The following is a 21,784-nucleotide window of genomic DNA, read 5'->3' as shown; positions in this document are numbered from 1 at the left end:
TCTAGTATTTATGCAAAGGTTCTTATGTTGCTCTTTCATGTTACACATTAAATGCATTTATTTTATCTTTCAGTAATCTTCGTTCAAACCGCTGTTCAAATAATTTATCATTCATCAAAGAACTCAAAATGGGATGGAATGAGATGAGAGAGAATGAGAATGTTTATGATTTAGTTGACAGTAATATGTGTAGATCGTTATTACTCATGGAAAAACATTATTAATGGACCATATAACTAATCTATCAATATTATATTTTAAATACGAAGGAATAAATGATACCATCTATAAATAGTATATGGTAAAGACCAAGTTGATGATCATAATGATGTGGGAGAGAGTCTCTGGTGCTACCAAGCGGGGACCTCTGAAAACGGACATGCTTTTTTTTGTTTTCTTTTCCTTAAGAATGCTCTGTTTTTAATTTTATTTAAGTAGAGATTTTTTTATTTTTTTTCAATTTTACTACTAAAAAGGCATGGGGAACTTTTTAGATCCTTTTTTATTTTTATTTATTATTATTTTTTCCATTGCTGGGTTTGGTTTGATTCATATTTAGTTAAATAAATTTGAGTCGGTTTCAAAGTTTTTAATTAGACACATCTACATTTTAACACATTTTTTTCTAAAATTTGCAAGATGATTTAAAATTCATACCAGCATAGATTGTAGATATTTATATTTTGAAACAATTTTTAGGACAATATACTGACATATAATATTTCAAGATACTAAACTGATCATAAAATAAACAAAACATATTGAAAAATATATACATTTTTTTTTACTTGGATTGTACATTTTTATGTCTTCCAAAATTATTTTAAACTTTTTTTTTTTATTTTTTTAACAAGAAAATTTTGAATATTTGTATATATTTAAGTATTATATAAAATAAGAAGTTCGATTATAGTGTTTATGGTTTATAAAATATTTTAATTTATTATTTTATATCATGATTATTATTATTATTATTATTAATTTGGTTTAGTTTAATTTATTGGATCAATACTTAATGGCGATGAAACATCATATGCAATATGATTTTGGGTTCAAGTGATGAAAACATCACCTTTATACTTAGAAGAACATAAAGCCCTCTCCAGAACTTGTATTGCTGAAAAGCCTGGTGGAGCATTATGTATATCTTCTTTAATTATTAGGATAGTAAAGAGCAAGAACGCAGAAAAGCATCAGTAGCTATTTTCTTCAGTTATTCATCTAACAATAAAACACAAAAGTATTTAGCATCCATGGCAATATCTTAGACTACTGGCCGTAGCTTTTAGGTTAGACTTGGGAGATACCAGATGCTAACGCTACCCACCAAAAGAACAGTTAGTGATGGCGAACCAATAAATTTGCAGATAAAATAAATACTTCACTCTGTCTCGAATAATAAAAAACGAAGTCATCCATACTTTTAACTGGATTGGCTATAAAAATCTCACACTTCCTAGGCATTGCCAAAGGTCAACATTTTGCAGATTGACATGCACTGTATGACAATATTTGCATGCTATGAAAAACAAGATTTTTGAATCAGAGGTCCGCCCTCCCTGGGTATCTTGGAAAAGGGATTACATCTCTGATATTTTCCATGCCAGTAGCAAAAAGAATCATCCGCTCGAAACCGAGTCCGAATCCGCTGTGCTTGACGGTACCATAGCGACGGAGGTCTAGGTACCATTCATATGGCTCAAGCGGCAACCCTGACTCTTTAATTCTGCAAAAGCAGGCAGGAAACAAGAGAATTAGAATGATCTCTACCGACCTAGATTATCCTAGCACAAAGTATCACTTATATTCTGAAAATAAATTGAGAGGAAAAAAGCCAATTAGCTTCAATTTGTCAAAAGTGTTAATTATCCACAATTTTGGCAACATACAGTAATTTCTACATCTAGGTTACAAAGAATTCAAGATTGTGATGGAAGTAAAATGGAACTGAACTTAGAAGGGAACCGGTATGTGAAATAATTTTCCTGTTCTCTGGAACATATGTAGCATGCCTCTTAAGTCCAGGAACAGCCAGGAAATTTGACATTCTTGTCTTGCAGACAAATGCAAATATTGCTTGCATCAGATGTGCATACAAATGTGTTAATTTAGCCAGTAGGTGTTTTGCCTGATCAGCCTCTAGGAGAAAAGGTGGTAGAAGAATTGCGTGCATATTATATTCAAGTTGATAATAAAAGGTCTAGAAAGCAACACAATCATGACAAGTAGACAAATATTTGTATACCTTTTTACAAGCACATCTAACCTCTCCTCCCTTTGGCTTCCACCAATCAGCTCACCAACCTAAAACATAAAGAAGTCACATAATCTGTTAAAATGTACTATTTGTAGTAATTCAAATATCTGTGTGTTTGTTGCTGGACCACAGAGACAAACCTAAGCTTATCTCTCAAAAGAAATAGACAAGTGAAAACACATTACCAAAAACATAAAGGCATACCTTAGGCACAAGCACATCCATAGCTGCTACTGTCTTTTGGTCATCATTGAGCTTCATATAAAATGCTTTTATTCCTTTGGGATAATTGTATACAATCACAGGCTTCTTAAATAACACCTCCGTTAAGTACCTTGACAGTCCAACAGACCATTATACTGTGAGGTTTCCAAGAAAATAGTCAGAAAAGTACTTATACATGTGTTTCACATACCTTTCATGCTCTGATGCTAAATCAATTCCCCATTCTACCTCAATCGCAAACTCCTTGTCTGTGACATTCTTTAGAAGCTGCACAGCCTTCGTATATGAAATACGCTCAAACGGCGATGATGAAACAAGCTTAAGACGCTCTATAGCTGCCTCATCAAAAGTCTTCAAAAATTCCATATCTTCAATACAGTTGTCCAGTAACCATTGGCAGAGAAATTTCACGTAACTTTCTGCATAGTTCATGTCATCCTACAATGCATAGCCAATAAAATTATCTACAGAGATCATATACAAGACTAGGATATAGACAAAAGAAACATCATGTCAAAAAATTCAGAACATAAAACAATAAATAAATAGATAAAACAGATAATAGCCAATTCAAAATATTATTGCATAGAGTACTAGGTAAAGAAGACACTTCAACAAATGAAACAACTATATCCACATGCAGTACCTCCAAATTTGCGAATGCTATCTCTGGCTCAACCATCCAAAATTCCGCTAAATGCCGTGTCGTGTGCGAATTTTCTGCTCGAAATGTTGGTCCAAATGTGTAAACGTTACCCAGGGCACAAGCATAGGTCTCGACCTGAAGCTGACCAGATACAGTGAGGAAAGCTTGTCGCCCAAAAAAATCACCAGCATAATCAATCTTCCCATCTTTCTGAGGAATCCCAGCTTTCAACTTAAACCTTTCTTCCAGTCGCGATAGACTTTCTTTTGCCTTGATGAGTTCAGAAACCGAAGCGCTGATCTCTTCCTCGCTTGCTTTTGATGATTTTAGCTGTGAGACTGTCTCTCCTTTCTCCTTGACAAGAAGCTTAGCAGCTTCGATGTCAGTTTCTGATGGTCGAGGGTTCTGCTTTAACTCTTTCTCTTCCTTTTCCGCTTTACTAAAAAGTGTAGTAACTTGAAACATTTCACCAGCACCCTCACAATCACTAGTAGTGATTATAGGAGTATGCACATAACGAAATCCATTTTTCCTGAAGAATGTGTGGGTTGCATAAGCCAGTTCATCTCTGATTCTAGCAACAGCTGATATCTGCAAACCTTTATAAATCAATAAAAAGTTCCTCATAATAATGAAAAAAGCAAAACAACAAAAACATGAAGACACAGCTAGATCAGGTAGGCAAACAATGAAATAACCTACATGCAACATATGATCATCCACCATAATTAGTGCATAAGTGCAGTGTTGATAGAAGAATATATTTCCTAGTTTACTGAAATAACTGTACAGCACATCAACTTGTCAACCAGTAGTATATGGTCTATTGTGGAAAATACATAAATTTGTTGCAACCATCATCCAGCTGTTAGGACTCTAGCTTGGAGAGTCCTAATTGAGAGAGACATATGTAAAACTGTTAGGACTCTAGCCAAGAGAGTCCTAATTGAGAGGGACATTCTGTTAGGACTCTAGCTATGAGAGTCCTAATTGAGAGGGGCATTCATGTAGGAGGTTTTTTCTTAGAGAAGAATTAGGAGATGTAAGGGAATAGGAGTCTTGAGTAGGAGTCCTATAGAAGTAAGAGTCTTAAGCAGGAGTCCTATTAGGATTTAGGGTTTAGAAGCCCTATAAATAGCCATGTATTCCTTCTCTTTTCTTAGGCAATAGATGAATCTTTTCTGCAGCCTTTGAGCAGCAACTTGGAGGGAGGAACCCCTATAGAGTTCCAAGGAGGCCGATCCCCTAAAGAGATCAATCCTAAGTTTAGAATCTGCAAGGGTTCTAACACCTGGTATCAGAGCAGCGTTCTTGGCATCTCGCTGCCCTTCCACTGCCATCCATCAGGCCCTCCACAACCGCCTAAAGCAATTCCCACAATTGCTTAAAAGATCGTCGCCGAATTCCGCCATCATCTCCACCACCGCGGATCATCCTTTGATCTCCCCGCGAATTGCAACAGGTTCTGGTTTCCTACCTTACTGCTACTACAATTTAGTTATCCTTATTCGAAAATCAAAAAAAAAAAAAATGTTCCTATATTGCTACATAAACCTTTCGTCACAAAGTTTTCATCTCTACGACGAAAGATACATTACAGAATTCCAACCGCATAGTACCATCTGTTTGATCTTGCTACCGTGCTTTTTTTATCCAAATTTCTATAAACTTTTTATGACATCTTTGAAACTTCCTAACAGCAGATTTCCCTTTGGTTTTTTCAAAAAATTCTCAATATAAACCATTGATCTTTTACGTCTAATCTGCTATACTTGAAAATCTGCACTGTAAAATTTCAGCCGCATAGCACTGTTTGTTTGATCTTGATACTATATTGTTTCTATCCAAATCTCTACGAAATTTTTATGATAGCTTTGACACTTCCTAACAGTTGATTTACCTTTGGTTTTATCAAAAAATTCTCAATATAAACTACTGATCTTTTACGTCCAATCTGCTATACTTAAAAATCTGTGCTGCAGAAAATTTCAGCGGCATATTATTGCCTTAACCCATCTATTTGCAATCTTTTTTGAATGAAATTTCTTATACACTTTATATATCATCTTGGCTTCCATCTAAGATTGATCTATAAAAAAATTCATCTCAAAAAAATGATTTTGTGTTGCTGCAAATTTTCATCGTAACCCGTTGAAATTTCTCGACGAGAATTCTGCTATCGCAACTTGCACCAATTTCCTTGCTGTTATACTGCCAAAATTTTCTTGATTAAATTAGATATCCTTGCTGTCATATAAACTGTGATTTTGCTATCAATTTTCTCCGCAATTCTCAAGTTTTTGGTGGAAATTACGTCGAGAAACCGTTGTTTCTTCGACGACAATTCTGCTCTTACAAGACAGCACATACTTGCTGCAACTGCCACTTATTTCTATCAAACATTTGCTACCATCTACCACAGATCCAAAACTTTCATCCACAGCCCTAAAACTCTGCCAAACCACACCCTCAAACTGCACCCAAAATAGCCACAAAACAAGCCTAAACCGCAGCCTACATCCACCAATACACCAACCCTTTCGACCATCACTTCTTTCAACCTATACATGCCTTGAACTTAACAACAAAAGAGAGATCTTAACATCATAGATTTGGAGGCATATACTATGGCATCTAAGGAGGCAATCAATGCTAAATTCGAAGCCTTGGAGGCGCGAATGGAGGATAAGATTCGGACGCTCTTTACCGAACTCAGATTGGGCCGACCACTAAGCCCGAAGAAAACATGTCAAGGAGAGAGCTTTGCCCAATCACACCAAGCCCAAAGATATGACTTCCAAGAGAGGGGAAGCTCTATGACCAACCCCAACTATCCATGCATGAGAGTGGACTTCCCTAGATGGGAAGAAGGAGACCCAATTGGTTGGATCTCGCGCGCGGAGCGATATTTTCGGTACCATAAAATCACGGATGCATCTATGGTGAAAATTGCAGCTATATATCTTGAAGAGGATGCTATACAGTGGTTTGACTGGTTTGAACATACTTATGGAGTCCTTTCATGGCGACAATTCAAAGAAGGACTGCTGATCCGCTTCAGACCAACCGATTACGAGAATATTGACGGACAACTAGCAAAGATCCGACAAACCTCTACCATTCAGGAGTACCAAACCAGGTTTGAAAGGTTATCTAATCAAACTCATGATTGGTCTCAAAAACAGCTATTGAGAACCTTCATTGAGGGCTTAAAGCCGGAGATCCGAGGAGAAGTTAAAGCGCGACAACCGTATACGCTTATGGCAGCCATCTCTTTCGCACGACATCAAGAGGAGCAATTGAACCATGAAGCTCGGAGGACTAGGGTCGCTCCTCAACCAGTAATATTGAAGCCCTTAGCCCCCCCACTTTCAACCAAGTCCCTACACCAAAGAGATTAACAAGAGAAGAGCTTCGGGAGAGATATGCGAAGAGGTTATGTTGGCATTGTGATGAGCCGTGGAGCCATGAGCATCGCTGTAGTAAAGGGGGACTTCTTATGATTGAACCGATAGAAGAAGAGGTCATTGAACATCCAAAAGAGAGCCTTGAACATGAAGAAGAAGATGCAGAAGAAGAGCCACAACCGACCAAAGTTACGGTACATAAACTAGTTGGCTACTCAATCCCACAAACGATAAAAGTTGGAGGCCTTCTCAAACAACAACCGATCACTGTTCTCATCGACACGGGCAGCACTAATAACTTCCTAAACAGTAAGGTTGCTGTCTATATGAACTTACCTATTGAGAATTGCAGCAGGTTTGTCGTTAAGGTCGCCAACGGACGGATTTTGAAGTGTGTTCATAAGTGCCCGCAGGTGAAACTGTTGTTGCAGGACCAAGAGATAATTGCAGATTTCGTCCTCCTCCCTCTTGATGATCATGAGGCCACACTCAGAATTAAATGGTTGATGACATTAAGTGATATATCTTGGAATTTTATGCAACTATTTATAAAATTTTACAGTAAGGAGAAACAGGTGATACTGCATGGGAAACGTGCGGGCGACATAACGATGATTTGCACACAACAAATGGAGAAGGTTTTGCATAAAGCATGTAGGGGCTTTTTGGTACAACTTGAGCAACAAATTAAAGGAGAGCCAATAGAATTTGAAGTTCCAAACCTATTTCCTTTGCTTGCTGAATTTTCAGATATATTTAATGAGCCGCACAACCTACATCTTACTCGTCGGCATGATCATTGTATAATGATTTTTCCAGTCAAATCTCCAGCAAATACTCAGCCATATCGATATCCACATCTCCAGAATGATGAAATAGAAAGGATTTTAAAAGAGATACTTGAAACAGGAGTTATTCGGCCAAGTTGCAACCTCTACTTTTCACCGGTGCTACTTGTACACAAGAAGGACGGAACATGACGAATATGCGTTGATTACCGAGCTCTCAATGGCATAACCATCAAGAACAAATACCTTATTCCAATAGCAGATGAATTGCTAGATGAAAAGGACCACAAATCTTCACAAAGCTGGACCTTCGATCCGGGTATTATCAAATACGAGTGTATGAAGAAGTCATACCGAAAACCGCCTTTCGAACACACAACGGCCACTACGAATTTTTACTTTCTTCAACAAAAGATGAAATATCTTGAGCATATCATATTAGAGGAAGGTGTGACGGTGGACCCCTTCAAAATTGAAGCAATGCAAAACTGGCCTACCCCGAGGAACATAAAATTGCTACATGGCTTTTTGGGTTTAACAAGCTATTACCGTAAGTTCGTGAAAAACTATGGAAAGATCAGTGCACCACTTACTTCCTTACTGGAAAAAGATATCTTCCAATGGTCGAACAGAGCCTCCACTGCCTTCGACAAACTTAAGGCAGCCATAACGACGACGCCGATGCTAGTGCTACCAGATTTCAACCGACCCTTCGTCATTAAGGCCGATGCATCTAGAGGCAGAATGGGAGACGTTCTCATGCAAGATGGTCGACCACTCACATACATTAGCAAGACATTGTCTCCCCCCTATCAAAACATGTTAATATATGATAAGGAGATGCTCGCCATTGTGCACGCAGCAACGAGGTGGAGATCGTACTTGATCAGGCGATACTTTCAAATCAAGACCGACCATAAAAGCCTAAAATATCTCTTGGAGCAGAAGATATCTTCCCCCGAGCAGCAAAAATGAGTAACAAAACTTCTTGGATTTGATTATGAAATAACTTACAAAAGGTGGAAAGAAAATGTTGTTGCAGATGCGCTTTCGCAGCTACCTGAGCAAGCTGAATTTTCAGTCGTTTTACTTCCAACCAGCGACTTCCTTAAGGATATTAAGATGGAATGGCAGGAAGATTCGGAGACCAGTAAGATACAAAAAAAATTAGAGGAAGCACCAAGCTCCGTGGCTCATTACAATCGGGACTCAAAAGAATTATGCTATAAGGGACGCATTGTGCTTGTGACAAATTCTACTTGCATCTTCAAGAGCAGATTTTGGACAAAGTTATTCCATATGCAGGGTACTAAATTGAAAAAGAGTACGACATATCACCCACAAACCAATAGTCAGACGAAAGTTTTAAATAGGTGCTTAGAGACAGCCCAAAGCCACCCACCAAATATGACTACCCAAAAAGAACTCCAGACCCAGCCAAGTGCCATTATTGATCGACGGATCGTGACTCGACGACGACGACCCACTAATGAAGTGCTAATACAGTGGGCGAACCTACCAATAGAAGATGCCACTTGGGAAAACTATGACGACTTGAAGATCAAATTCCTAGAATTCACGAATCATCAGCCTCGAGGACAAGGCTGATTTGAAGAGGGCGGGTCTGTTAGGACTCTAACTTGGAGAGTCCTAATTGAGAGAGACATATGTAAAACTATTAGGACTCTAGCCAAGAGAGTCCTAATTGAGAGGGACATTCTGTTAGGACTCTAGCTATGAGAGTCCTAATTGAGAGGGGCATTCATGTAGGAGGTTTTTTCTTAGAGAAGAATTAGGAGTTGTAAGGGAATAGGAGTCTTGAGTAGGAGTCCTATAGAAGTAAGAGTCTTAAGTAGGAGTCCTATTAGGATTTAGGGTTTAGAAGCCCTATAAATAGCCATGTATTCCTTCTCTTTTCTTAGGCAATAGATGAATCTTTTCTACAGCCTTTGAGCAGCAACTTGGAGGGAGGAACCCCTATAGAGTTCCAAGGAGGCCGATCCCCTAAAGAGATCAATCCCAAGTTTAGAATCTGCAAGGGTTCTAACACCAGCTAATCATAAACACGTGGATAATTATGGTCATGTAAAAACCCTTGTGGGACTTCAACTTCATGTGCTGGTCTTGCAGCCTTATAAATGTCGTGTTGGACCTTCAGAAAAAAAACTGAACTGAATATTTAAGTCTCCTGCTCTGGAGCAAGCTATCAAAACGGTCCACTGACTTCATGAACATACAGACATTGTCAAAAAAAAAAGATTAACATAAACATATTACCCAGTTGCGTCTATACATTTTGCTATATCCCTATGTGCTTAAATTTTATTGGTGAAATGAAAGATACCTAAACAATTAGAAAAGGCGTGGAGCCATAGAGAAGTTTAATTAAGCAAACAATTCAACAATAATCATGTCATGTTTTCATCTACATCTTTGTCATTGCCATTAGGTTCATCACATTTACCACTCCCATTGGGTATTATGCAGGGTTTGCAATCGAAGACGTGTCAATATGACAGGAAACTTGTAACTCCTTGCCAAGACATAAGACTCGCAAAACTTTTATCAACTCAGGCACCTTGACAAGACTCAAGAGTTGCAAAAGTTTAAGGGATGCAGGCTCTTGACCACCAATAATGCAAAGAAATGAGCTTCTTTCCCAGCACAGCCATGTAACATAATGTTGAAAGTTAAAGATATTTCATATTTAAGAAATTGCACACAAGATGATGCCTCTATATTAACTTATTGGTACTTCAATCAGATATATACCTAAGTGAAAACATTTCTTTGCAAAAATGATTGATTTAACATACCTGTATGCTTAACAGCAAAGGAAAAACTTCTTGGTGATAAAAGACAAACCTTGCATATGGGGATTTCTTGTTCCTCATTTAGTGTTCAGGAGCTCAACGACGAATTATGAAGAGATCCCAAAAATGCATTTGAGAATCCAAATATAACAAAGCAATGAGGTAAGCTTCGAACTCATGTACACTAGTGATTATTTGGATTGTCATCCTTATAATAAGAGTTGAGAGGGCATCAAATAAGCAAAAACATCATGTTATCACAAACTTAATTGGTTTTGTCTAAGTCTGTCCGCAAAGGGTCAACCTCATCAGAACCTCTTATGGACAACTGCACATAACCTATGTTTAAGCCTTAAACGACCACAAAAGCCAACCAAAATGAGATTGTCAAGTCTACTTCAAGCGCTCTATATGTTGTGTAAAGAATGAATAAAACTGAAAGATACGGATATACACAAGTATTACATCGAACACTCTGTTTACAATTTTATCCGTGACAAGGCATTGATTCAACATCTTCAATGTCAAGGTAAACATCATCACTTCATACTGGATGAGACATCAGGTCTATGATCAAAAATTTTAAACAAACTAATAACAATAATAATACTAAAGAATTCATGCAATGTGCAACCTTCGACTGACACCAAATAAGAATAGACCCAAAGAAGGCAAGGCAAGAAAAGAATAAACACCTTTATGTACACTATCAGGACCATGTTTATAAGCGCATGTGGACGATGTAAATTGAAAATAAGAGAGGGCTATATATAGATAATAAAGGAACCTAATTTATGGTACACATGATCCCTAGTCAGAGAATAAGTACTATGCTACGATTTATAGTCACTGATAGGAAACAAACTGAACTAGGCAATACACATTGATCGTTCTGCTCCTCATGATTTACAATGGGTTGCTCTCTTGTTCAAATAAGAAGCTTCAGATTATGCAAGAACAATATTTGCAAGTGAATAATCACCAATATTTTTAAGATACAAACAAATCATAAATAATAAAGTTCCCGGAGAAGAAAGTGGCGAATGAGTACCGTGTTGGTGCGCGCTCTGAGGTGACCGAAATCGCGAAGGAACTCGAGGGTGAACCCCTTCCTCGTCTTAGGAAGAGGATACTTGGCAGGATCCACGGTCCCGACCTCGAGGACGCTTTCCACCTTGAGCTCAACGCTCTGCTTCGCCCCTTCGGGCGGCTTCTTGAGTTCCCCCTCCACGAGCACGCACGTCCCCGTGGGCACGAGCTGCGTTAGCGGGTGCACGGCGGCGTCTACGATCACCTGGAGATTGGCGAGGCAGGAGCCATCGTTGAGCTCGAGGAACGCGAACGAGCCCCTCCCCTGCTCCCTCCCCGTCTTCACCCATCCCCCAACCACCACCTTCCGACCCACCAGCTCCTCCGTCGCACCGCGGACGATGTCCTTGATGAAAGTCCGCGGGCGCGAGGGCTCCAGGGCTGCGTCATCGCCAGCGGAGGAGACGCCCTTCGCCTCCATCTCCTGGGTCAGGGGCTTGGCAGTGCCGGCGGCGTCGAAGACACTCGAAATGGGGTGGCGTGTTTCTCGCCTCGACTTCGTTTAGGGTTTCTTATATAGTCTCGAGACGGCGCGTGTTCGACTTTAGGGTAGATGTGGGATTACCGAACTCCAGTTCCAACCACACAATTAGTGGACCCCGCTTCAACCCCGCTCCCCGCGTGTGATAGGAGAGAAGTATTTGGTTACGTGAGTTTTGGGATGTTTAATATGGAATTATATTCGATTCCACGTTGCAGCGCCCTACTAATCGTGGTTGGCCACGCCTCGTCGACGCTCGTCATTGGTCGAAGCGACGCAATGAGCAAATCAGGCGCCTACACTTCCATGCGAATAGTCTTTGACTACGCCGTGGTCAACGCGCCCAACTTCAATCCCATGACATCAGTGTATTCGTTGAAATGGGTACGACTAACTAATGTTAGTTACAATCTTCAGAATTTTAGTGATTAACTGTAAATTAATAATAGTAAATCCACTGTGACAAAATAAACAAACTCAAACTAAAATGGTATATTTAATATTGATCTATAATATTGCATGGGCTTTCATCATGAGGGGGGATGAAACTTAGCAATGGAATTTGCCTTGGTCTTTCAGATCATTGAATCATGCACCCTCCTTTTACAATACCAGATTTTTGGGTCAAGGAGTCATGGCACTCAAAAAAAAGGGATGGAATATTATAATTAAAATTATCTAAAAAATATATTAGGTATTTTACCAAAAAAAAAGAACTTCCAATGTTAGGCCTTTACCAAATGACGCCTCCTAATTAATTTTCACCCATGGGTCTCTTTCGTTATTTTGATGAAAATAACACTCTTGTATCTTTTCTAGTCACCCTAATCGTTATCACTCTAGTCGTCATCGTCGTCATCGTCGTCACCCCCTACTCCCACTATGAGCGATGCCACTTGTCGAACCTCCTCCCTTCTTTTTAGCCTCATCCCTTCCCTAACATCCCATGCCATAGGGTTAGCATAATTGATTCGATAGCCTGTAGGATTAACTCACCTATGCCCATAACGATAGTAGCACTATTAACACTCCACATGATATGGGTAGTGTAGCTGACTCAACGACTTGCGATTGCCCCCTCTCTCAGCAAAGCCACCTATTTTTGTGGAGGCATGAGTAGGGAACGATGGCTTAAGTGCAACTCCAACGTCAATGACAACGACCTTCTTAGTGATAGCAACGATGATGAGAAGCTTCATTTTGGTGACGACAATGATAACTTTAGAGTTGGAAAAAAAGGGGCAAAGGGGCTATCTAATGATGATAGAGTGGAACGAGCACGTAGGGGAGGTCAAGGAGAGAGTAAGAAGGAGGAAGGCAAGGGACAACATATAGAGTAGGACAGCGTGAATAGCCATAGCTACAGTAGTGCATCCATTACGGGGAGGCCATGGCTAAGACAACAAAAGACAAAGGAAGAGGAAAAGAAAGGCAAAGAGAGAAGAGGAAATAGGCAACAAGTGATGTCGCTTGTGATAGAAGCAAAGGGCCATAAATGTGATGGTGATCGAGGGTGACGACAACGGTCAAAAGCTAGGGTGAAAGCTAATTATGTGAGTATCATTTTGATAAAAGCCTAACCGAGAGAGCTTTTCTATGTAAAATGCTCAAATATATTTATATAAATAATTTTTTTTAAATAAGATCATCTTTTTCAATCTTTTCTAGAATGTACTTCTTTTGGTTTTTTCTATACATTGCCCTCTAATTGAGAAAATATGTAAAGTATCCGTCACCAACTCATATTGTTACTTTTTTAACGGTTTTGAACTGTGTTTTTATTTGGCTCGTTTATAGTAATTTTTAATAATATTTATTTATTTTACTGAAGTATCAAAAACACTATAAAACTATTAAAAAATTATAAGTGATATCATATCTCTTTGGTTGTCATTGTTCGAAAATAATTATAATATTATATTTTTTAAACTTATAGTTGATTTGACTGAAGTTAGAAATCAATCTGAATTATTTATAGTATTTTCAAGTAGGTTTTACAATATTAGGTTATTTGGTTGAGTTTAAGAGTTCATTTTAATCATTTATATTATTATAAATTATTTTTATTATGATGATCAAGACATATAAAAGTTAATTTTTTTTATTTGAGCTATATTATTACTAAACTATTATAAATAATTATTTAAATTATAGTATATATCAAATAATTTTTAGTATATTTTGATTTTATTTAGCTAATTTATAGTGTTTGAAAGTAAGTTTTATAGTATTTTTATTATAATGATAAAAAATATTATTTTAGTCCAAAACACTGGACGGAAATAGTACAGTTAGTATTTTCAAATTAGGCAATTTTCGATTTAGGGACACTTTTGAAAATAAAAAAAAAATGAAAGAGACGCCTTTTCGCAAAAATAGAAAATGGAAGTACGAAAACACCCTATTTAATCATAAGAGCAAGAGTACGGCTCTGTACACTTACCTATTCCAACATAGGAAAGCGGAAGCATTGTGATTCATCCTTGTGCGACTCGGACATTGGACTGGTCGGGATGTGACTTAGCTAGTCCAATGCCTAAGCCACGCTTAGCGGCTAGTCCAATGTCCGAGTCACATCCCGGTCAGTCTAATGCCCGAGTCAGGCCTCGCGGTTAGTCCAATGCCCGAGCCATGCCTCATAGCTAGTCCAATATCTGAGTCGCATCTCGGCCAGTCCAATGTCCGAGTCACATCTCAGCCAATCCAATGCCCGAGCCACGCCTTGCGACCAATCCAATGTCCGAGCCACACCTCACGGCCAATCCAATGCCTGAGCCATGCCTTGTGGCTAGTCCAATGTTGAGTCACATCTCAGCCAGTCCAATGTCCGAGTCACATGTCGGCCAGTCTAATGCCCGAGCCACACCTTGCGACCAGTCCAATGTCTGAGTCACATCTCGGCCAGTCCAATGCCCGAGCCATGCCTTGCGGCCAGTCCAATGTTCGAGTCACATCTCAGCCAGTCCAATGCCCAAGCCACACCTCGCAGCCAGTCCAATGCCCGAGCCACGCCTCGCGGTAAGTCCAATGTTTGAGTCGTATCTCTGCCAGTCCAATGTTCGAGTCACATCTCGGCCAATCCAATGCCCGAGCCATGCCTCGCGGAAAGGTTACTAACATGTCGTGGCCACGGTAGCTTCGACCTAGCGGAGCATGTCACAACATTTCGGGCCCAGATAACCCTATATGACACTTCGGATACCCTAAACAATGCCTAAGTGAAGCACCTCGGCCAAACAAGTGCCTCATTGGTGCACCTTGGTCAAATAGTGCCCGAGTTGTGCACCTTGGCCAAGCAATGCCCGAGTGATGCACCTTGGCCAAATAGTGCCTCAAGGGTGCACGTCGGCCAAACCTCACGACTAGTCCAATGCTCGAGTCACGCCTCGCGGCCAATCCAATGCCCGAGCCACGCTTCACGGCCAGTCCAATGTCCAAGTTGCATCTCGGCTAGTCCAATGACCAAGTCGCATCTCGACCAGTCCAATGCTCGAGCCATACCTCGCTGTCACGGACTTAGCTAATTTTGCCTAAGTCGTGCGGCACCCTTGTATATCCATCCATAAAGGTCAGCCTCCCCGAAGCCTCCCATGGTCCCTTAGGACCTACGAAAGAGAAATGAGTTAGAGAGAACGCCTCACTTGGGATCCGCAAGCAAACATTCTAGGAAACACTTCATAAACAATATAAATTATAAAGAGACTTTACAAGCTTTGAACAATTGCACAACAAAGGGTCAAAATGGTCCCAGATCAAAAATCTCTCACAAGTGTCCACATGACACAACCTTTATTTACAAGCTTAAAGCGGCCACTAAACCCAACTAAAATGAGACTATTAAGTTTTCAGCCGTCCCTCTATATGCTGTGCAAAGCATGAACATACCAAAAGACACAAACATATATAAGCATTACATCAAACATCCTGTTTCTAAGTTTGTCCGTAACATTCTCCCCCACTTATTCCTTCGATGTCCACGTCGAAGCCTTTGTGAACACTACAACTCCTCGCCTTTGTTGAGTCTTCGATCTTCTGCTCCAACTGCAATGCGCCTCTTGGCTCCCAACTGCTCTCCGCTGCTGTTTTTAAGTAGTCAAACCTTTTGATCCGCCATGCTGCTTCAACTCGCCAATGACTTTGACTCTAGTGTGGGGTTGGCTGAGTTGTGTTGATTCTTATTGGTTCCTGTGGATCCTCTAGATGAAGGAAAAGACCATTCTTACTATGCGCCAGTCTCTCAAATGCCTCATGCTACTTGAACTGGGTGGATGCTTGTTGGAGCTTTAACGAGCATCGTTTCGCAAACTTCTGAAGTATTGGATTCTTCCTCCATAAAATTTGCCCATTGACTCTTCTTTCACTTAGTTGTCACTTCCAAGTAGGTTCACATCACTTCCGCTTTTGATTGACATTTCATTAGGAAATGAAGCGGACAATATACTCTCAGTAGCACTGATCACCGTTGGTGAGGATTTGACAACTATTGTCTTCCATATCTTCAAAGGGTCTTTGAACCTGTACAGAGCTCCTCTGTTGGGTAGATAAGAGAATTGTGGTACTCAGTTTCGCCCATTCTCTTAAGAGTTGAGAAGGCAAAGGTTACTCAACTTCGCCTACCTCCTCGATATTGTACTCCATGCATTGAGCTGGTTACTGGCCTTCGCTTGCTCTTTGCTCATACTTCTGAAGCACTTGAAGTGTTTGCACTCCTTGCGTTGAGTTATTTACTATGATTCACCTTCTCAATGCCATCGAACTTCTGGAATACAGGAAATTTTCACCCCAACTTAGAGTAATTCTCTAATAGATTTGGTCGCCTTTGGGATTGTACCATCTTCTCTATCAACCCTGTCACCTACTCCACTAAGTAGCAAAGGTACAGTACCGCATACTGCCTGCTTCGTTCCTTGGTCGTGCACTCTTGCTTGACCTGAAGTCCTTCACTTTCGACTATCTTGATGAGAAGCTCGTTGACACCAGTCTTACGAAGTTCCTTGGCTTCTGCCCTTCAGCCTTGTCTCGGTACTTGGAGTTTGCCTCTGCATGCTCCACCTCTTTGGCCCCTTTCACGATCAAGCGCTCTCCCTCCACGAGAGCAAGGGATTAATGACTTTCATAGAAGTCCCGCCTCTGCGGTACCATGGCGCCATCATGCCCATGGCCCTACTATCCATCGCCTCGCATCTGCATCCCTTTTCTTCGCCCCTTTCGACCCTCTGCTTTAACACCTCTATGTTCTCCAAGCAGCTCCCTTTTGGTTGATGGAAAGATAGATTGCAACTCTCATGCATGGCCTCTACCATCACGTTGTAGGGTTTGCACCGATTCTGTTCTCCTTAGCTTCCTTGGTAGCAACGTTCACTTACTCGACCTTGTCCTCTGACTTGCCGGGCTCCCTTAAGCGAATATAAGCTCTGGAGCAATCCAACTCTCTAGCTGCTTCGATCATACCTCTGTATGATTAAGTCCCTCCCATGGGACTCACTGGTACTTGCATTCGAACTTTTCCCTTGGTGGAACACAGCCCCCATATGCTGATGACCAAGGCTTTCATCCGATGCGAAATTCGATGCACGCACGGAAGACCCACCTCTGCGGTACCATGACCTTCACTCTTTGAATCCATAGCCCTTCTTGCCATCGTGTTGTTCACCGAAGTGGAGCTTCCAATAGCTCTCGATCATACCTCCGTATGATCTAGTCCCTCACGGGACACATTTATGTGTATCGCATTGCCACGAACTATTCCACCACGATCCGTTGCACCATGTCGCCTCTTGGTGACATCTCCATTGCATTCTGATCCTTGTGGGATGAACTCGAATTGTGATCCCTCCATGTGTGGCCTCTACCAATACATTGCAGGGTCTCTTCCACCTTCGATTTTGTTCGCTCCTTTGGCAATCGACATTTATTCACCCACTCTTGGGTCACATCTAGATGAAGCACCGCACTAGGACAATCTGTCACCTAGTAGCTCCCGAAGTCCCCCGACTTCGCTGCAATTAGTGCACCAGTGTCTGGATCCTGGGCCTCTGCCCCTACCAGCACAATCTCCGCTGCACACCACTTCCTTCATGGCAACTTGAATGGCAACACTATAGCATATTCTTCAAGAGTACATGTGCCCAGAAGCTGTACACCAATTCTGCATCCTCTTGCCCCATGCCAAGGCCTTCTGAACCCAACTTCACCTCCGCAAGTTGAGTCGCCTTAGTTCCTCCATCCAATGCTTCTCTGAGATAAGGTGCATGTGCCCAGAAGCTCCCTCCGTCTTTGGCACCATGCAAGATGAGTCTGCTCCGTCAGAATGAAGGACCCATGGAACAACATGATCCTGCTCTTGCCTCTGCAAGAGTTCATGTACTTAACCTCTGTCCAAGGAAAGCATTGTGCCTCCGCTCCATGTTCCATCTTCTATGCTGGCTCCCTTCATGTGGCTTGTGTACTTCGCCAAGTTACACCCAAGTTGCTTTGCTCCTCATTTTTGCATTGAGTTGATGGTGGCCCTCGTGCCCACCATTCCACAGGTCATCCCTCCCTTGAATCTGATCTCTATATCAACTCCAAATGTGCCTTCATTTGTGTTGCTTTGGGTCACTCCCCCACTTGATCTCGCAATGCATCCACCAATGCATTCTCTCAAGCGAGTTCATGCAATGACTCCTCGCCGCTTGCTCGGTCCATTGAGCTTAGTGGAGTTGTTGTTTGTTTAGGTACTCCTTCTCAACATGTGCGGTTTGTTACACATGATTCTCCCTCTGGAGAGCCGGGACTTATCCCTCCTAGATATCTATCTCATTGGAGCAACATCTCTCTTTGTTTCAGAGACCACCATCCCCTTGGACTACTCCGATTTGCTGAACAAATTGTGCATTGTTTTGCCTCCTGGAAAAGCACTTGCTAGATTGCGACTCCACGTCAATACAGCCCCCACTGCACCACTCAAGGCCTAGCAACATGCTGAACTCACTGCACACTTTAGCCTCCTACGGACGTATCCTTCACATGCCGAAGAGAAAGTTTTAATGCTCCATGGCGCCGGGTTTCGATCGCCTTAGAATGGCCGCGAACATTCCCTCATCCACATACAAGCCCATGCATGAGTACCGAATTCTTCGAGTTAGCAATGCCTCTCACCTCTGTGAGCTCTGAACAACTCTTTCGGTCACCGAGCAACTCATTTCACCTTACATAGTCTCATCCTTTACCAAGTGTCTCGCTTGCCTTGAGCACCATCAAGTATAGTTGTCAACGTTGAGCCGTAGCTCAAACTCAGCCATCCCAACCTTTGTGCGCTCCGCATTCTTTCAAGCTTGCCTATTCTCATGGTGCCTCTTGCGCGAAGGGTTGGCCATTCCTTTGAATGCCAATCTCAGATGCCCGCTCCTCCGAGCGACTCCTTTTTCCCTATATCTCCATGCCTGTTTTCCCCCAAACGATCGTGCATGTGCTGACTGCCCTCAACGCAGCCCCGCTAGGTCCCCCACGTTTGCATGCTAAGTGTTTCTATGAGTGCTTGTCTCACTATGATACCATTTGTCACGGACTTAGCTGGTTTTGCCTAAGTCGTGCGGCACCCTTGCATGTCCATCCGCAAAGGTCAGCCTCCCCGAAGCCTCCCATGGTCCCTTAGGACCTACGAAAGAGAAAACGGGTTAGAGAGAATGCCTCACTCGAGATCCACAAGCAAACATTCTAGGAAACACTTCATAGATAATGCAAATTACAAACAGACTTTACAAGCTTTGAACAGTTGCACAACAAAGGGTCAAAATGGTCCATTATAGACCGAAAATCTCTCACAAGTGTCCACATGATATAACCTTTATTTACAAGCCTAAAGTGGCCACCAAACCCAACTAAAATGGGACTATTAAGCCTTCGACCGTCCCTTTACATGCTATGCAAAGCATGAACATACCAAAAGACACGGACATACATAAGCATTACATCAAACATCCTGTTTCGAAGTTTGTCCGTGACATCACGGCCAGTCCAATGTTCAAGTCATATATCGACCAGTCCAATGCTCGAGCCACGTCTCGTGGCCAGTCCAATGCCCGAGCCATGCCTCGCGGCTAGTCCAATGTCCGAGTTACATCTCGGCCAGTCCAATGACCAAGTCACATCTTGGCTGGTCTAGTGTTTGAGTCATATCTCGGCCAGTCTAATGCCCAAGCCATGTCTCGCGGCCAATCCAATGTTCGAGTTGCATCTCGACTAGTCCAATGACCAAGTCACATCTCGGTCGGTCCAATGTCCGAGTCACATCTCGATCAGTCCAATGCCCGAGCCACGCCTCGCGGCTAGTCAAATTTCCTAGTCGCATCTCGGCCAGTCCAATGTTCAAGTCACATCTCAGCTAGTCCAATGTTCGAGTCACATCTCGTAGCCAATCTAATGTCCGAGTCACATCTCGGTCAGTCCAATGCCCAAGCTATGCCTCGTGGCTAGTCCAATGACCGAGTCACATCACTACATGTCCAATGCCCGAGCCCCATGCCTCGCGGCCAATCCAATGTCCGAGTTACATCTCGGCCAGTCCAATGCCCGAGCTATGCTTTATGGCCAATCCAATATTCGAGTAATATCTCGGGCAGTCCAATGCCCGAGCCAGGCCTCGCGGCCAGTCCAATGTCCGAGTGGCATCTCGGCCATTCCAATGTCCGAGTCACATCTCGGCCAGTCTAATGCCCGAGCCACGCCTCGCGGCCAATCCAATGCTTGAACCACATCTCGCGGCCAGTCAAATGCCCGAGCCATGCCTTATGGCTATTCCAAAGTTCGAGTCGCATCTCGGTCAATCCAATGTCCAAGTTACATCTCGGCCAGTCTAATGCCTGAACCATGCCTCGCGGCCAGTCCAATGCCCGAGCCACGCCTCGTGGCTATTCCAATGTCCGAGTCACCTCTCAGCCAGTCCAATGTTCGAGTTACATCTCGGCCAGTCCAATGCCCGAGCCACACCTCGTGGCCAGTCCAATGTTTGAGTCACCTCTCGGCCAGTCCAATTACCGAGTCGCATCTCGACCAGTCCAATGCCCAAGCCATGCCTTATGGCTAGTCCATTGTCCGAGTCTCATCTCGGCCAGTCCAATGTCCGAGTCACATCTTGGCCAATCCAATGCTCGAGCTACGCCTTGCGGCCATGCCTCGCCGCCAGTGCAATGTTTGAGTTGAATCTCGGTCAGTCCAATGTCCGAGTCACATCTCGGTCAGTCTAATACCCAAGACACTCCTCGCAGCCAATCCAATGTACGAGTCACATCTCGGCTAGTCCAATGCTCGAGCCACGCCTCGCGGCCAACCCAATTTCCGTCTCGCATCTCGGCCAATCCAATGTCTGAGTCACATCTAAACTAGTCCAATGTCTGAGTCGCATCTCGGCCAGTCCAATGCCCGAGCCACGTCTTGCAACCAGTCCAATGTCCGAGTCGCATCTCGGTTAGTCCAATGTGAGAGTCAAATCTCGGCTAGTCCAATGCCCGAGCCATGCCTCGCGGCCAGTCCAATGTCTGAGTCGCATCTTGGATAGTCCAATGTCCGAGTCACATCTCGACTAGTCCATGCCCGAGCCATGCCTCGAGACCGGTCAAATGTCCGAGTCACATCTCAGCCAGTCCAATTTTCAAGTTGCATCTCAGCCAGTCCAATGACCGAATCGCATCTTGACTAGTCCAATGCCCAAGCCATGCCTCGCGGCCAGTCCAATGTCCGAGTCACATCTCGGCCAGTCTAATGCCTGAGCCACGTCTCGTGGCCAGTCCAATGCTCGAGTCATGTCTCACGGCCAGTCCAATGTCCGAGTTGCATCTCAGCAAGTCCAATGACCAAGTAACATCTCGGCCGGTCCAATGTCCGAGTCACATCTCAGCTAGTCCAATGCCCGAGCCACATCTCGCGGCCTTTCCAATGTTCGAGTTGCATCTCAGCCAGTCCAATGACCAAGTCATATCTTGGCCGATCCAATGTCCGAGTCATATCTTGGCCAATCCAATGCTCGAGCCACACCTCGCAGCCAACCAAATTTTCGAGTCGCGTCTCGGCCAGTCCAATGTCCAAGTCACATCTTGGC

At 42.5% G+C, this 21,784-nt stretch overlaps 1 protein-coding gene across 1 annotated transcript; it reads right to left on the bottom strand.

Moving 5' to 3' along the window:
• Positions 1–1,368: 1,368 nt before the first annotated feature.
• On the bottom strand, positions 1,369–11,714 carry LOC135641287 (asparagine--tRNA ligase, cytoplasmic 3-like). The gene is made up of 6 exons (XM_065156589.1): positions 11,188–11,714; positions 3,129–3,719; positions 2,673–2,920; positions 2,462–2,591; positions 2,246–2,304; positions 1,369–1,726 (listed from the first exon to the last, which is right to left on the bottom strand). The coding sequence occupies exons 1-6, from the start codon at positions 11,644–11,646 to the stop codon at positions 1,543–1,545; spliced, it is 1,671 nt and encodes a 556-aa protein (XP_065012661.1). The 5' UTR covers positions 11,647–11,714; the 3' UTR covers positions 1,369–1,542.
• Positions 11,715–21,784: the final 10,070 nt, after the last annotated feature.

Source organism: Musa acuminata, chromosome BXJ3-6 (assembly GCF_036884655.1).
Source record: "Musa acuminata AAA Group cultivar baxijiao chromosome BXJ3-6, Cavendish_Baxijiao_AAA, whole genome shotgun sequence".
Classification (NCBI taxonomy): Eukaryota; Viridiplantae; Streptophyta; class Magnoliopsida; order Zingiberales; family Musaceae; genus Musa; species Musa acuminata.
This window is presented reverse-complemented; position numbering and strand designations above follow the sequence as displayed.